This window comes from Elephas maximus, chromosome 5 (genome assembly GCF_024166365.1).
Source record: "Elephas maximus indicus isolate mEleMax1 chromosome 5, mEleMax1 primary haplotype, whole genome shotgun sequence".
Lineage (NCBI taxonomy): Eukaryota > Metazoa > Chordata > Mammalia > Proboscidea > Elephantidae > Elephas > Elephas maximus.
In genome coordinates, this window is record NC_064823.1 from 119296634 (window position 1) to 119314587 (window position 17954).

Genomic DNA, 17954 nt, shown 5'->3' on the forward strand with positions numbered 1-17954 from the left:
GTGCCACCGGGGCTTCTCCATAGTGATTAGCCATGAAAATCTGGGCATGTAACCTAACCTCTGTGCCTGTTTCTTCAGTGAAACTGAAGTTTCTCGGTGCCTCCAGGGCTGCAATCAAGCACATACATTTCCTATTTTATAAACTTTTATGAGGTTTGTTCTTTAATAAATATATTTCTTATATATGAAATAGAGCCCTGGTGGCATAGCGGTTAAGCATTCATCAACTAACCAAAAGGTAGGCAGTTTGAATCCACCAGCCGCTCCTTGGAAACCCCATGAGGCAGTTCTACTCTGTTGTATAGGGTTGCTATGAGTTTGAATTGACTCAATGGCAGTTTTTTTTTTTTTTTTTAATATATGAAACATAAGTTCTCACAGCTGTATTTAGTGGTGTAATTTGTATTTCTGAGGCCAGAAACAATCTTTTCACCAGCGCCCATAAGCAGGAAGGAGTCTTGTTTTCTCTTCCCCTAAGTCAACCTTCAAGGTGAGTATATAAAGGGGACACAAAGTTGGAGTTTAAAAGGCATCCCATTAGCTGCAACTTAAAAGGAGCCCTGGTGAAACAGTAGTTAAAGTCCTCAGCTGCTAACCAAAAGGTGGCGGTTCGAACCTACCAGGTGCTCCGTGGGAGAAAGACGTGGCAGTCTGCTTCCGTAAACATTTACAGCCTTGGAAACCATATGGGGCAGTTCTACTTTGTCGTATAGGGTTCTATGAGTTGGAACTGACTCAACAGCAATGGGTTGGTTGTTGAAATCAACCTTCGAGGTTGTTGTTGTTGTCATTAGGTGCCATAGAGTCAGTTCCAACTCAAAAGGGACCCTATGTACAACAGAACAAAACACTGTCCAGTCCTGCACCACCCTCACAATCTTTGCTATGCTTGAGCTCATTGTTGCAGCCACTGTGTTATTCCACCTTGTTAAGGGTCTTCCTCTTTTTCGCTGACCCTGTACTTTGCCAAGCATGATGTCCTTCTCCAGGGACTGATCCCTTCTGACAACCTGTCCAAAGTATGTAAGACACAGTCTCGCCATCCTTGCTTCTAAGGAGCATTCTGGTTGTACTTCTTCCAAGACAGATTTGTTCGTTCTTTCGGCAGTCCACGGTATATGCAATATTCTTCACCAACACCAACTTCTTATTCATCGTCTAGCTTTCAAATGCATGTGAGGCGATTGAAAACACCATGGCTTGGGTCAGGCACACCTTAGTCTTCAAGGTGACATCTTTGCTTTTAAAGATCTTTTGCAGCAGATTTGCCCAATGCAACGTGTTGATTTCTTGACTGCTGCTTCCATGGTTGTTGATTGTGGGTCCAAGTAAAGTGAAATCCTTGACAACTTCAATATTTCCTGTTTATCATGATATTGCTTATTGGTCCAGTTGTGAGGATTTTTTGTTTTCTTTATGTCGAGGTATAATCCATATTGAAGGCTGTGATCTTTGATCTTCATCAGTAAGTGCTTCAAGTTCTCTTCACTTTCAGCAAGCAAGGTTGTGTCATCTGCATGTCACAGGCTGTTAATGAGTCTTCCTCAAATCCTGATGCCATGTTCTTCATATTTTCCAGCTTCTAGGATTATTTGCTTAGCATATAAAGGCTACAACCCTGACGCACACTTTTCCTGACTTTAAACCATGCAGTGTCCCCTTGTTCTGTTCGAACCTTGAAGTTGAGTGTATATAAGTTACATACCAAGTTAGATTTTACAATGCATCCCACTAGCTTCAACTTTAAAGGAGACCTGGTGGCACAATGGTTAAGTGTTTGACTGCTAACCGAAAGCTTGGTGATTTGAACTCATCTAGTGACTCCACGGGAGGAAGACCTGGCCATCAACTCCTGTAAAGATTAAAGCCTAGAAAACCCTTTGGGGGCAGATCTACTCTGTCACATGGGGTCGCTATGAGTCAAAGTTGACTCCATGGCACCTAACAACCGCTTCAACTCAAAACAACTGGAATCACCTGAATCGCTGCATATTTGGTGTTTAAAAGGATGTCAATAGTAGACATCACTTTCTTCCTAGGAACAAAAATATTCAATTGGGAGAGGCAATCAGAAATATTATCACCATAATCAGAGCTAAAAACTTTGATCAAGGTACCTGAGATGCAAGTTATCTGGACTCCTTGAAACAGAAAGGATATGGTTCTTACTGTGATGACTGCAATTAAGGTAGGGAACGTGTCTTTCTTCCCCATTGCCCTTATTTCATGCAATTAGAAAGGAGTTGTTCTATTCAAATTATCAACCGTTCTTAACTTTTAATTCAAGTCTATAAGTGAATAAGGTTTAAGGATTGTTAGGTTTAAGAACAAATGCCAAAGACACTGGTTAAAAAACTAGTTTCTAAAAAGTGCCCAAAAATAAACAACCCTACATTGATGGGGGTATGTTGAAAAGACACAGGTGCCAACTAAAACAGCTCCCAATGGCCAAAGCCGGAACAACTTGAGCAACAAAATGATAGTATTGGATATAACCCAAAGTATCAACTAAATACCCATGAGTTCACACTGGTATACATGCTCGAATAAATGAGTAAGGGAGAAGAGACAATCTGCGCAAAAGAAACTCCAAATAATTTAGGCAGATACTTCTCAAGGAGGGGAAACAGAATCCTTAAGTGTGGCCTGCAAAGAGTGACTTTCTTCCAAAGAGTACAGTGCAAAGGGAGGTAGGGAAGAGTAACTTGACATGGAAAACCCTGAGAAACCACACCTCAGCAAGGTGATCAAGGTCAACATCAGCAGTGATAAATCACACTAATATGTACCCTTGATATGTGATGAAAATGGCACTTTATGTCTGAGACCTCCCTCCCAGAAACCCATAAACTGACTGCCTCTGAGTCAACTGACTCATAGTGACCCCGTAGGACAGAGTAGAACTGCCCCATAGGATTTCCAAGGCTGTAATCTTTACAGAAATAGACTGCCACATCTTTCTCTTTTGGAGCGCTGGTGGGTTCCAACCACTCACCTTTTGGCTAGTAGCCAAGTACTTAACCACTGTACCACCAGGGCTCCTTCAAAAAACCTATAACCCTAGTCATGAGAAAAACATCAAATTCCAATAGCAGGGCATCCTACAAAGTACCTGACCACTACTCCTCAAAACTGTCAAGATCATCAAACCAAGTCTGAGAAATTGTCACAGCTAAGAGGAACCTAAGAGACATGACAAGTAAACATAATGTGGTATCCTGGATGGGATCCTAGAACAGAAAGACATTAGGTAAAACCTGAGGAAATCTGACTAAACTACGGACTTTAGTTAACAATAATGTATTAATGTTGTTGTGTGCTGTCAATTTCAACTCACAGCGACCCTACAGGACAAAGGACGGCCCCATAGGGTTTCCAAGGAGCAGCTGGTAGATTTGAACTGCCGAACTTCTGGTTAGCAGCCTGAGCTCTTAACCACTGCACCACCAGGACTCCCAATGTATCAACAGTGGTTCACCAACTGTAACAAACATTGCAGACTAACGTGTTAGTAGAGGAAACTGGGTGATGGGGTATATGGGAACTCTTTGTAGTATCTTCTCAAGCATTTAAAATCTAGAACTGCTCTAAAGTATATAAGTCTATTTAAAAAAATTTTTTAAGCTTCTACAGGTACACACATGGAACCGTAATGGTGCAGTGGTTAAGAGCACAGTTGCTAACCAAAAGGTCAGCAATTCGAATCTACCAGCCACTCCTTGGAAACTCTATGGGGCAGTTCTACTCTGTCCTACAGTCACAACGAGTCGGAATTGACTTGGCAGCAACAGGTTTACACGTAGACACAGGAATATAAATACACAGAAGAAACTCTAAAGATACTTAGTTTTATGGTAATTTCTGTACCTGTACTGTGTTGAACTGCTTTGATGGTAGACATATTCATATATTACTATAAAAATTTGAAATATGTTGAGAAAGAGTAAAACAAAGTAAAAACCACCATAAGTAAAAACCACCATAAGCTTATCTCTTATCAGCAGAAAAGTTTTATTCCTTTAATGACAGTTAAACCACATCCAAGGCATTAACTTACAGACATCAACCAAAGTAGCCATTTAAAGCAGTAGATATTAAAGTACGAGACACACGATAGTGGATCTGGGGGAAATGCTTCGCCATCTGAAGCTTACACCAAACCTTGCTGGAATCAACAGTGGAGCTCTGCTAGTGCTTGACTGTAGGTGAAGGTACGAGCATTTCTGCAGAACTGAAGGACAGCTGTGTTTTACAAGTACTGAAGCACTTTAGACTGCATCGAAAGGTATATGTTTTCACGTTGAAGGGAAGAGGGAAAAGTTAAATCCCTCTCATAGGGCATTAGGCTGCCTTACAGAGGGCCACGGCAGAAAAGCGCACCTCCCCTTGCTCACGCTCAGTGAATTCTCTGCAGACCTTGGCAGCATCCTGAAAAGAGGAATATCATTACTATCCCAACAGCACCAGCTCAAGAGGTAAGTTTCAAACAGAAAGTACTTCTAAGGCCTAAGTTCACCCTGATCAATTCTAAATCTTCCATTAACCTTGACCCAAATGGGTCAAGTCCAGAAATTCTGCCTCTGTTCTTTATTCTCTCATGCAAACCCCTCCCACCCTCGCTTCTCCAGGTCTACTTCCCACTCCCTGTTCCTATTTCCATCTGCCCCTTGTACACGCAGGGATTAGCTTTAACTGATCTCAGGTAGGGGATGAGAGTGGACAGAGACAGTGACCGTCCCTCCTAGGGCTTGACAGAGAGAACACAATCAGGTGGTGGAAAGACAGACACACATATCACAGATCTGGCTTTTCCGATGCCTTGACTCCTTTATTGCTTCCACCAGATGGCTCTGGGTTTCTCCCCATTTTGTGCCTGGTTTGCCAAGAGAACTATTATTCTTTTCCTCAAACCTAAACAAGACAGAAAACTGATCTCTCTTTGATAAGGGCGCATAAAAGTTCTCCTCAGAAATTTCCAGAGTGAAAACAAATTTCTACTAATTAAACATTTTACAAAACAGCCTTAAGGTTTAAAGTAAACACTTGGCATTTCAGGTGCAGAGACAAGTAATAGATTCTTAGTTACTTGTGGAGGAATGACATGTGGTACTAATTCTAAGACCCAGATGACAAAGGCTGATAACAGAAAATTGATCCCTATGTTAGTTATTCACCAAATTGTAAATAATTCTACTCATACAGTTTTCGTTATCCTATGTGAGGTGGTACAGTGGTTAAGCACTCAGCTGATAAATGAAAGGTTGGTGGTGTGGACCTACCAGCCACTCCATGGGAGAAGGGTGTGGCAACCTGTTTTCATAAAGATTACAGCCTTGGAAACCCTATGGGGCAGTTCTACTCGCCCCTACAGGGCAGTCGGAATCAATTCAATGGCAACAGGTAATGCATATGTGAGGCGTACTTTATAGTGGAAAAAAAAAATTTTTTTTTTCCCCACTATGGAATTAGGTATGAGTTAGTATGCACTTCAGAAGCTTTACTACAAGGACCAGTCTTTCCCCTAAATGGGTCAAGTCCAGAAATTCTGCCTCTGTTCTTTATTCTGACTCTCATGCAAATCCCTCCACCTGCTCTTCCCAGGTCTCTCTCTCATTCCATATTACTATATTACTATTCCCATACACCCCTTGCATATAGCAGAAGGAGCTTTAACAAAATCTGGGCTGACTAGACAAAGTGACACTCCTTCCTGGAGTGGCATAATTTGATCCACTAGCACTTTTAGGTTATTAGGCCCCTGATGTTCCAAAGACAGGTCTAGTATAGTAGTATTGTACAGTTGCCAAGAACAGACTCTCTGGGTTTGAACCATTGGCTTTGCTATTTAAGTCATTGACCTTAGGCATTACTTAACATCTCTTGCAATTCAGTTTCCTCATCTGTAAACGGCAGTAATAATATCTATTACATTAGTGTCATTATAGAGATCCTATAATAGATATAAATCACTTGGAATATTGTCTAGTGCAGAGACTGACAAATTAAGGCCCAAATCCAGCCTGCTGCATGTTTCTGTACATTAAGTTTTACTGGAACACGGCCATGTCCATTCATTTATATATTGTCTAGGTTGCTTTGGAGGTATAATGGCTTTGGAACTACACTTACCCCTCATTTATTGACTATCTTGCTATCCAACATTTTGCAGTTACAACAGCAAAAAATCTATTTCCCAACTATTTTGTGCATTGATGAGGTACATCTGGCAGTAATGAACACCAAGGTGCAAGGTGAGAGTAACACTGGCTGTGATGGTTAACATTATACATCAGCTTGGCTGGGCCATGATTCTCATAGTCTTGCAGTTATATAATGATGTAATTTGGTGGTTATGTAATGATGCTGTCATCTTCCATTTTTGCATAAAGCCAATTTTTACATAACGATCATGTCGATAAATCAGGAGTGGGTGTACAACAGCAGAGCTAAGTAGCTGCAACAGAGATCCTATGTCCCATAAAGCCAAAAATATTTACTATCTGGCCCTTCATAGAAAAAGTTTGTCAACTCCTGGCCCACCATACAGTAAAAAAAAAAAAAAACCATACAGTAAATACTCAAAAAAGATTAGCTATTATAACTACAAATGTAATAGTTATACTTTAACAGCATTTTGAGTTTATCATAATTTAGCAATTTTCTGTTATACAACAGCGTGATGGTTAAGGTTGTATGTCAACTTGGCTAGGCCACGATTTTCAGTGGTTTGATATTCATATGATGTGATCACTTCAATGATGAAATCTGATACCATGTGATCACCTCCAGGAGACCTCCTGTGAGTAGCCAATCAGTTGAAAGGGAGTTTCCTTGGGCATGTGGCCTGCACTGAATACAAGTGGACATTCTGGCAGGGCTCATGGGCTTTCGCTTGCTCTGGATCCTACAGCTGGCTCCTGTTATGTGACCTCCAGTTCTCTTAACCTGAGCTAGCAGTTTATCTGTGGATTTTGCCTGGCGATCTTGTAATCTGTCAATCTTTGCAGCCTGTGAGCAAGAGCCCTTGCCAATCTTGGGTTCGTCAGCCCCTGCAGCTATGCGAATCAGGAGATGCCTCCATCTTGACCCATGCACTTGGGACGTTCCAGCCTCTACAAGCGCATGAGCCAATTCCTTGATATAAATATATATATTTATATGCTTTACTGGTTTTGCTTCTCTAGAGAACCCAGCCTAAGACAAACAGCACATTAACTCTAGAGGCTCATTTCTAGCATGAAAAGGCCAATAGCACTCTATGAACTTTTATCTAGAATTAAGAGTTTTGATGGTCACTTGTACTAGGAGGGCTACATACTGATCCTGGATGCTGCAGTTCTGCTAAGGCATGTTTTGAATCCGCTACTCTAGTTCTGGAACTGTGGGCCCACGTGGGAAGAAAAAAAACTTTTGCACTTGACTGCCCAACCAGAATCCCCAGTACACTATCTAAGTCTAAGCCAAACCCAGCTGTCTTAGAGCAATTGGGAAGGGGTCAGGTAGCAGTTACTGAGTCATCAGTTTGACGTAATCTGACAACTGCACAATGGTCACCTTAGTCACATACTGAAGTAAAGCACGGCTCCCAGCTAATTCCAACTGTGGGTTAAAGACAACACATGATACAGATTAGTCAAGGCTGCTCTGAAGGATCCTGTTTAAAACTGTGGGCTATAAAATGAGATAGACAGAATTACTTAAGATGATCTTTAAGTCTGAAAGACTGCTACTAACCTGGACCATTGGTGCTGGTCGTACACAAGTGTCAGCACTTTAGACAATTTGGCTAAAGAAACATGGTCCCTAGAGGAGAGAGATGGATTCTAAAGATTACCTGCAGTAGGGAGTCCTCTGCACTGGTGCCATGGTTTACTGGAAAAGGCATTCGTCCATCTAGAACAAAGAAGCCAGCCCTGTCAATTTTCTCTGTACATTTTCTGACTACTGTGCTTGTCCAGCCCAGGAAAGTTTTAGACTCTTCTGAATACCACTGCCATTCCCACAAATGGAAGACAGGGCATGATGTTCAAAAGTTCCTACATATCCTTCCCAGGCAATCTGAATCTATAATAAGGCCAAACAAGCCCCATCCAGCTACCCTGATACAGGGGCTTGTACCCCATCTCCAGGTAAGGACCACAAAGCAAACGTTTGATGCAGCCTCTGTGGTAAGGAGGGTGGAGGTAAAGAAGGCATCCTTGAGATTTCACTTGCTCCTCAGTGACTGCTGATTGACCCCAAGTCTCCTCTGCCCTTGTTCGCCCATAGGTAGTGTCTGTAGTGTTTTGACTTGAGGCAACACAGCTGCAAGTCTTTCCCCATTAATACAAAGGGGATGAACGTTCCAAGATGGATTATCTTTCTTATTGCCTTACGTCAGAATAGAAATCACACTGACAAACATACACACTCCTTTTACACAAACACAGTCATATTCAAGAAGTGATCTTCTTCTCAAAGTGTTCTGTGCCTGAAAAGGATGATGCTAGAGACCAATAACTGGTAATGCTGGGTGAAACAAAAAGAGTAATTCTGATAATGTTAGGCACTGCACAGGTGCCAATCTACTCTACTGGTTTGTGACTAAAGGCATTCATTTTGCAAGTCAGCTGCCTACAGGGGACGCTCTGGGTATAATAAAGGACTAAATACCCTCATTAGAACCAAACAGTACCTTAGCCTAATTCAAAAGGAATGCCTGCATTAAACACTATGCTCTTTTAAAGAATTGACTATATGTGATTCAACTGACAAGAGCAGCTAGAAAGGATAGAAGAGATGCTTGTGGGGAGGGGGGCAATGAGTTTGTGTTAATAATGGTGAAATAGTCTATTAGAGGCTGTCGAGAAAGGTGGCACAACTTGAAGAATGTAATCAACGTCACTGAATTGTAAATGTAGAAGCTGTTTGAAGTGGTGTACGTGTTGTGTGTATTTTCACCAAAAATAAAAATAAAAAACAAACACTTCATAAAACACGCCATTGTTTTGACTTCATTAACAATGACACAAAGAGCCACAAAGCCATGTACCAAGCCTGAAGAATACATGAAACCATTATCAGATTCCAGAAATGGAGTGAAACATACCAAGTTCATAGAGGTGGCCATCCACGTTGTTAAACAGAATGAAATGAAAGTTCACTTTGTCATCTACCTGAAGAGAGTAAGAATTTGTTTTTTAAAATGCATATTTTATAAGTTGAACTTGTTACAAATAAGTTCTCTCATTATTTGAGTGCAATATGCTTGAACCAACTTGCTCATATTTTAGTTAAAAATTAGTATTTGTGTATTTCTTACATACTAGGTCCTGTTCTAAGCTCATTACAGTAGATATGGTATAACTGTGAAAACAACTCTCTGTGAGGTAGCTACTTCTGCATACTTTTTACTGAGGTGGAAATTAAGGCTTAGGGAATACAAGCATTAAGATCAAGACTGGGAAGTGGCAGAGCCAACTGCAGTTTTAAGGATACTGACTTTAACAGGAGCCTTTGTGGCACAAACGGTTAAGTGCATGGCTGCTAACGGAAAGGTTGGCAGTTCAAGCCCACTCAGTGGTTCTGTGGGAGAAAGGCCTGCTGATCTGTTCCCATAAAGATTATAGCCAAGAAAACCCACCCTATGGTGACCTACTGTGTCACATGGAGTCAATGGCACGCAACACTGACTTTAATCTAACTCAACAATTGACTTGGAGATTCTGTTCAGATTACAGTGCCTTTAAGAACTCCAGAAATTGTCAGTCCTCGTTGGTGTATCTTACTCTCCCCAAACAGTGGATGAGAAGAGTATTTGAAGTGTGCAATTACTAGGAGAGGTGTTAGTCACTCTGTAACAGGCACTGGGATCTAAGCAAAATACTATCCTTTGAATTTACTAAAGACTATGTTAACTGCCCACTAGATTTCCGAAGGGCCATGTTTATTAACAGGGCTAGTCAAAGGATCACTGAATTTTAGATAGAATTCAGGCAGAAATTTTAGGTAGAATTTTCTGGCATTAATTGGCCTGGAGGGAATAACATTTGCTGGGTTCCTGTAACAGGTTTACACACATATTTCCGTTAAAACACAGGTGGCACCTGGACTGCCAGGCTCTGATTTGTATTTGCACTTACTCGACACTGGCCTTCCTGTGCCACAGCATCATGGGCTGCCTGAATGGCCTGGAAAAAATGAGAAAATTAACACAAAAACATCCAAGATTGTTTAAAAGCAATGCTCTGAAGTTGGATTCCTACCTCGTTCTTTTCAAAGCATTTTGCTCTGTCTTCAGGGGACATCTTCTCCGTTTCAGAAAGAAACTGTTTCAGGACTGACCCGTTCTCTTTTAAATACAAACGTATGTATTAGTATAGAGACAATAATGCAAAGGAGTTCACATTTATTGTTGACTTAAGCCACTGCACAACTGGTCAGGTTTATCAGTCTGAATCCTCAATAGAGCCTCCCAAATATGGACAAACTGTCCCTCTTCCCCAGCCTCTTCCTAACTCATTCAGTCAGAGTGGCCTCCCTATTCCTCCACTGCCACACTCTTTCTTGCCTCTGCTCCCTGCCATCCCCGACCCCATTCATCTGGCCATTTCCCACTCATCCTCAAATATCAGCTTACCATTTTCTCCCAGCACTCACCCATTTATAACACATCATTTGTGAGATTTTTTTGTGCCATAAGGACACAGCTATTTTGCCTATTGCTGTATCTACGGCACCCAGAACAATACACAATTAGTATTTATTGCATTCATGACTCTACAATAACATTCTCATCTAAACAGCTCTCAACCCAAGATTTTTATTCCAGAGTAGAAAGCTGAACCTCAGTTAATCTAGTTATCTAGACAGACATTAACATAAAGATCTTAAATAAAAATACGAAGAACTATATAGCCCAGCCTAGAAGCAACTGACTGTTGGTATAAGCATTTCATTTTTGCTCAATAAGTATAAAGCTAGGAGACACTGATTACATAGCAAGAACAATTTATATTTTAAAAGACCTTAACTTGAATCTCCAGCTCTACACTTTTTTTTTAGCTGTTAAATGAAGACCATTCAAAACTTGAAGTGATAGGAATTCTCTTCACTTTATGAGGTGGACTATGGCTCAGATTAAGCCTCTGACGCCATCACTACCACAGCGACCAAAGTGCTACAGTATCCCTGGGGTCATCAAGATGGCAGCACCCTAAGTGGAGTGAGACTTAGTAAAGAAAAACTGGAAAGAAGTCAAGCTACAACTTTTAATATGGCTCAGGCAAGTCAATATTTGAAAAGACAACCTAGAAGATCTGGATGGTTATGGCCAGAGAAACCATTTATTTATTTAATTTTAATATATCTTATTTAATCCAAAATACTTAAAATATTATATCAACATGTAGTCAACATAAAAAATGTTTATGAGATATTTTACATCCTTTTTTTATTGTATTTTGGATGAAGGTTTACAGGCCAAACTAGCTTCTCATTAAATGCTTAGTACACATATTGTTTTATGACACTGGTACATTGGTTAACAACCCCAGAACATGTCAGCACTCCTTCTTGGACCTTGGGTTCCTTATTACCAGCTTTTCTGTCCCCTCCTGACTTCTAGTCCTTGCCCCTGGGCTAGTGTGCCCCCTTAGTCTGTTTTTGTTTTATGGGCCTGTCTAATCTTCGGCTGAAAGGCGACCCTCAGGAGTGACTTTATTACTGAGCTAAAAGGGTGCCCAGGGGCCATACTCTCTGGGTTTCTCCAGTCCCTATCAAGCCAGTAAGTCTGGCCTTTTTTTTTGGAGTTAGAATTGTTCTGTATTTTTCTCCAGCTCTGTCTGGGACCCTTTATTGTGATCCCTGTCAGAGCAGTTGGTGGTGGTAGCCAGGTACCAACTAGTTGTACTAGACTCAGACTGGTGGAGGCCTGGTAGATGTGGTCCATTAGTCCTCTGGACTAATCTTTCCCTCATGTCTTTAGTTTTCTTGATCAGAGAAGGCATTTAATTTTAAAAGCATATCAAGAGTAGAAGCTTGGCCACACTTACCTCATAAAAATACAAACAGTATTTGTCCTGCTAGAAGCAATAGCATGGGCTACTAGTTGAAGTTATTCAATTGTTAACATCACCACCCATTGTCTTAAATCAGAAGTCAGCAAACTACGGCTGCCTATTTTTGTAAATTAAGTTTTATTAGAACACAGCCACATCTATTTGTTTATATCTCGTCTATCGTTTCTCTTTTTGCTCTGCAACAGCAGAGACTGCACGGTCCTCAAACCCTAATACTTATTCTCTGGTCCTCTACAAAAGAGTTTGCTGACCCTTGGCTTAAATTATACATAATGGCCACATTATTTTAAGATATCTTAGTGCTGCTGATTGTTCCTCGGACAAGTGTAAGGGCTGAGACTTGTTTCTTCTGTATCCTCCATGGCATCCATCAGGGCTAGGGACATCAAGGGCTAATGTCCATCACCTGATTTTGTTCACAGCTGGCTCTTCTAGGGTTTCGACCTGCTGCTATGCCTACCTGCAAGAACCTTCTGCAGCTGCTATGCCCACCTCTAAGAACGTTCACATCTAACTGCTCTATGCTGTGTCCGTTCTAACCATTAATATATCATGTCTTAATATCATCTCTAACACTTTGTTATTAAGAATGAAATGGAAAAATCTAAGAATCTCTACAACAATTGGCCCTCCAGTGCTCTTTTTCTCCCCTCATTTAGGCGATCTGCAAATTGGAAGAGCATATTGAAGAGGCAGTACGAAACTGTTTATCACTCACTCGTCCACACCAGGTGGACAATACCAAACCACGCTTTTTGGCAAATAAGTTTCCTTCCTTCAAAAAAGAGGAATAATAATTCACCCACTGGTTTATATCTGGTTAAGTTGTTGTGTGCTATCAAGTTGATTCTGACTCATAGCAACCCCATGTGACAGAACTGAACTGCTCAGATGGCTTCCTTGGCCCTAATCTTCATGAAAGCAGACTGCCAGGTCTTTCTTCCTCAGAGCCACTGGGTAGGTTGGAACTGCCAACCTCTGGTTAATAGCCAAGTGCTTAACCATTATGCAACCAGGGCTCCTTAGGTAAGTAGTATCCGTGACTTAAACCGGTTTCAAGTAATTTTAAGGCAATAACTTTGCTGAATAGAACCTGAGGGCTTTTGGAATGAAGAGTTAATTCTGTTTTCTTAACTTCACATTCAAAACGTAACTAGGAGGGCAGGCCTGAAAACCCACACTTACCAAATTCCAGTTTGTCCTGATTATTGGCCACTGCATGTATAAGTCCGACTGTACCACAGGAGTTCCCAATGGTCTGCTTCATGAAGTACACTTTAGGACTAATTTCTTGTCCCTTCAGTTCTTCAATCTGTTTTTTCCTGAAATTCTCATGCTGTGAATGTAAAAGACATTTTTCTATTTCAAAGAAAAAATGCAAAGAACTAACAGATGGGAGCATGGCGAGTTCTACCACCTAAAAGGAAATGGAAGTGAGATGTGTGACCAGGAGCCTTGATTCTAGCTTCTGGCCAATACCCAGAGACTGGCCTGTCTGTCTCCCACACTCTTATCAGCCCGTGAGGCTCTGAGCTTCGGAGACTCCACCCTGGTGCTGCACTGCAGTAACTGCCTTGGATATTGCCCAAGGCTTTGTCTAGACACTGCTGCAACCTTTTAGATCCAAATGGATGGTGTTATGAAGTCAAAAAAACAGACTAGCTCATTATTTTCTTTCTTTAACACTAACAGTGATAGTATTTCATATAGGCCTCCCAATCAAGCTTCGTCCATTTAATGCCCAATTAGAATACCAGCTAGACTGATTTACACTTCACTATTCAAAACTTTACTTTCACTCTGCCCAAGTATCCAAAGCCACCAAACCCATTGCTGGCAGTTGTTTCTGATTCACAGCAACACTACAGAACTACCCCATAGTTTCCAAGGTGCAGCTGGTGGATTCCAACTGCCAAACTTTTTTTTGGTCAGCATCAGAATGCTTAACCACTGAGCAACCAGGGCCCCCCCCCCCCGCCCAGCCCCCCAGTGCAAGTATAAAAAAAAAAACTACTCTTAAATAAAGGAAACAAAGCTTAACTGTTTAAAGGAGCAATTTAAAGAAATTAACTATTTCCTTTTTGGGGGGGTGGGGGGGAATAAGGAAAGACAACAGGTCTAGAGTATCTGGCTGTGCTTTTTACAAAAACTCATCCTACAAAAGGTAGGTGTGACACTTGTTTGGCCTTGCCAGCTATAGTTTGAGGGTATGTTAGCAATTTGGGGGGTGGGGAGAGACCAGTAAACAAATGGGACTAAAAGGTGGTTTTTCTCTTTTGCAAAGTAACTTAGTGCGCTTGCTGGACCTTTCATTAACCAGTTTTTAAAGACCTTGGTCTGACTTCTCAGTCAAAAACCTGGGTGCTAATGCTATATAGAGAGCCCTGGTGGTACAGTCGTTAAGAGCTGGGCTACTAACCAAAAGGTCAGCAGTTCGAGTCCATCAGCCCCTCTTTGGAAACCCTGTGGGGTGGTCCTATTCAGTCCTATAGGGTCTCTGAGTCAGAATCGACTTGAAAGCAACACATTTTGATTTTTTTTGTTGTTTGTTTTGGCTAACGATATAGAAACCAATTCCCCATAACTAGCAAGATTCAGACAGAACACCAGAAGCATATTCCCAATTCTAGTAGCTCTGCATTATTACACATGGCACTGAAGTTTGAGTTTAAGCCTGCTCTGTGGCACTATCAGAGAACAAGATCTCCTCTCTGCTAATTTAAGATTTGCACCACCCCACAAGTGGCCATAGCCACGAGAACTTAAGCTGCAACTAGTACGAAGCTCTGGCATCATACAGGTCCTTAAATTGTTGCTCACGGACTGTTAAGAATTTTCACTTTCCTAGGTTAACTAAAAGGGGGGTGGGTTGGGGAACAGCACCACCCTTTACAGCTCTTGCATGGAGACACTTCTGTAAATATTTCATTCTGACTTAAAATTAATGTTTTAGAAATGGTCCATTTAGGATTTCATAATGTTCCCAGAGCCAAAATCAGATGCTTTCTAAATTGATATCAGCTTGTTTGGAGATCAATCTATACCACCTCAACTTTTCTTTGAATTTGCTTCAGTGTTTTGCCCAGCAGATGTTTTACTTCGAGTGCACAATAAACCCGATGAAATAAACTGGAGCTCTTTCAAACGTAAGGCATTCAAACCAGAATGTTCTGGAACAAAAGCTGCCTGATCCAGCAAAATGAGACCAGCGAGCTTTCGAAAGGCAAAACACGCCCCACTACTGCCTCCCGAAGGCCTTGCCGCTGAATGCTGCTCAAAACCTCCGAGTCATCATGGTTCCTCTAATAAGAAAGCTCTGAGACACTCAAGTGAAAGACAGAGATTGCCCTTCATTTGGTCAAAGGGAAAGACAATTTGTGACTTGCAGTTATTTGACAGCTCCCTTTTTGCCTAAAGTAAAGGCTTTAGCAATAAAAACATGTCAGTGGGATTATTCTAATAGCTTTAATAGGCATTTTTAATCCACAACACTTAGTTCATTTACCAGGAAGAAGGTCTGGAGCATCCCATAGGGACTGATTTATGCTGCGTTTTTTTTTTTTTATCTGCCACACCCAGCCTTATGGTGGTACTTCAGTTAAGCTCACTATGTTAGGAGTCATGCCCCAAATGCTAATGCCCCAGGTTTTGCTAACCGTAGGAAACAGACAATGCCATGCTAATTAGTTGGGCTTCCATACATCGCAAGACAACAATTATCCCAGCTACCTTCTTAAACTTGGTGCTCAGGCTTTGGGGTACCTATATCCATGCACACTTGTAGGAGGTGCACCACCTAAAGGGAAATGAAAAAGTGTTTCCAAACCTGCTCTAATACCACGTATTTCTTATAGCTACAAGGTCAGAAAGGATAAAAGGGGGTGGAAGGAGGTGCTGAAAGACCCACAAAGAAACCATACACAAATATTAAGCTTAAAAGACATTCAGGAGCCTGAAAACCGAGTGTGAATGTTGTGCGGGATATAAAGGGGACTGGAGAGGGGACGGGTGAATGGAAAAAATCCCAAGTCCACCTGGAAACCCAGCCTTTGCAGGCAGGGGAGATGGAGAACTACAGAACCTATTGTTTCCCAGTGATTTAGGCACGCCCATTCCTCTCCATTTTAAGGCAAGGTGGGAGTCTGAGAATCAAACAATGAGCTGACTAGGTTTACAGCCATGAAAGAGAAAAACCAACCAGCTATTCTCGGGCATGGAAGTCTCAGAAATGGCTCTAAGTGTTACAGGCTAACTATCTAGGTTTAAGCGAACTTAGGCGTAGGATGAGTTATTTACCTAGATAACTGGGAAGACAGAACTGAGACGCTACTTCTCTTCCAAATTTAAGGCAACACTGGCTGGTTATGTCAAAAGGCAGCGATCCTAATGCGTAAGTTATCATGGAAGGGCAGGCTCCTCCCTTCCCGGGGGGCGGGGGGCACGATCTTTATCCCCTGTGGGAAGGCGAGCCAGGTCTACAGTCCTCCACACCTCACTCAGGTTTGGGAGCAGTGCGCACTGTCGGGCCCCACGCCCTACCTGAGCCGTTAGGGGAAAGAGCAGCAGCAGCGCGCAGGCAGGCGCTGGCACAGAGCCCAGAGTCTCCTCCTCCAGCCCCAGCACATCCACGAAGCGCCACTGGCCGGCGACCCCCAACCGGGCCAGCACCTGCGGAGAGGAAACAAGGCGAACAGGTGGACGGGGGCAGGCAATCACTAGCACTTGCTCAGAAGGAGGTACTGCTCAGCGCGCCTTCTGCGCTCCCACCCAAGCCTGGGAGGAGCCGAGCTCCGCCCCGCACCCCCCAACCCTCCCGGCGCAATGACACAGCACAAAGTGCGGCCCACACGTGGCTCTCGCGAAGCCGGGCACCGGAGTTCTAGAGCCACGCGTCACGCCCTCGGGAGCTCGGCCCGGCGCTGGCATCTGAGCGCAGCCTCCTCCATCCCTAGCCCACCCCCACGACCAGTTTAGCAGAGTCACCACCCAAATGCAGGGGCAGGGAGAAGGCGCCCAGCCCGCCGCCTCTGGAGTGCGCACGGCGCGGCTCAGTCTCCGCGAAGCGGCCGGAGCCCGTGGGCGCCTCCGCCTCGGCGCTCCTGGGGGAGGGGGACAGAGGCAACCGAGAAGCCACTCACTTTGTTCAGCATCTGAAAGGCAAATACAAAGGAAAAAAATAAAATCAGTCCAGGATACGGCTGCCTAGCCAAGGCTGCACCTGCGCCTGCACTCCCTGGGCATCTGTGCACCTGGCGCTCACCTCGGGGTTAATCTCCATCGGTTTGAGCTGCATCTTCGAGAAGAGCAAGACGAACCACAACCGCGAGAAGACGAAAAACAGCAAGGGGAGCCGCCCAGGCTGCAGCTATAAAGCCCCGGCCTGACGCACTGTGGGGCCTGCGCAGGGGGAGCAGAGGCAAAATCAAACGAGGGGAAACGGCCAAGCGCAGTCAGATGGGCACGAACCCCCTATGCGCAGCGCCAAGTGGTACAGCCGAGGCCCCAAACCTTGCAGTCTCACTCGCTGGTGAGATAATCTGGTGGTGGTGGAGATGGGTTTTGCAGGTGGGTGTTCCTTCAGTGTATTGAGCAGTCATTTTGGTGCAGTCTTTAATTTCTTGCGGAGTTTCTGGACCCCCCCCCCCCTTTTTATCATCCCAGTCACCCGGAAGCTCTGGTTCTCTGAAGCATTGAGAAAAAGCTCAAACTCAACAGGTACATAATTAAGTCGATTATAAATATATATTCTCCAAATCTCTCAGCGGTCTGCATTTTACCATAGCAATTCATCCTCCATGTTTAATCATACAAGTGCTGAGCCTCGTTTTTAATTGACCGACTTGAATAAAAAAGAATCTGATTTACAACATAGAACGCATTAGTAATGCTGATGTA

At 42.9% G+C, this 17954-nt stretch overlaps 1 protein-coding gene across 1 annotated transcript; it reads right to left on the reverse strand.

Annotated features, from left to right (window-relative positions):
• Positions 1-3994: 3994 nt before the first annotated feature.
• On the reverse strand, positions 3995-17408 carry UCHL1 (ubiquitin C-terminal hydrolase L1). Its single transcript, XM_049886976.1, has 9 exons — positions 17320-17408; positions 17198-17209; positions 16599-16727; positions 13245-13395; positions 10245-10330; positions 10122-10169; positions 9089-9155; positions 7835-7893; positions 3995-4428 (listed from the first exon to the last, which is right to left on the reverse strand). Exons 1-9 carry the CDS (start codon positions 17350-17352, stop codon positions 4342-4344), a joined length of 672 nt encoding a protein of 223 aa, XP_049742933.1. The 5' UTR covers positions 17353-17408; the 3' UTR covers positions 3995-4341.
• Between the last annotated feature and the right edge of the window lie 546 nt (positions 17409-17954).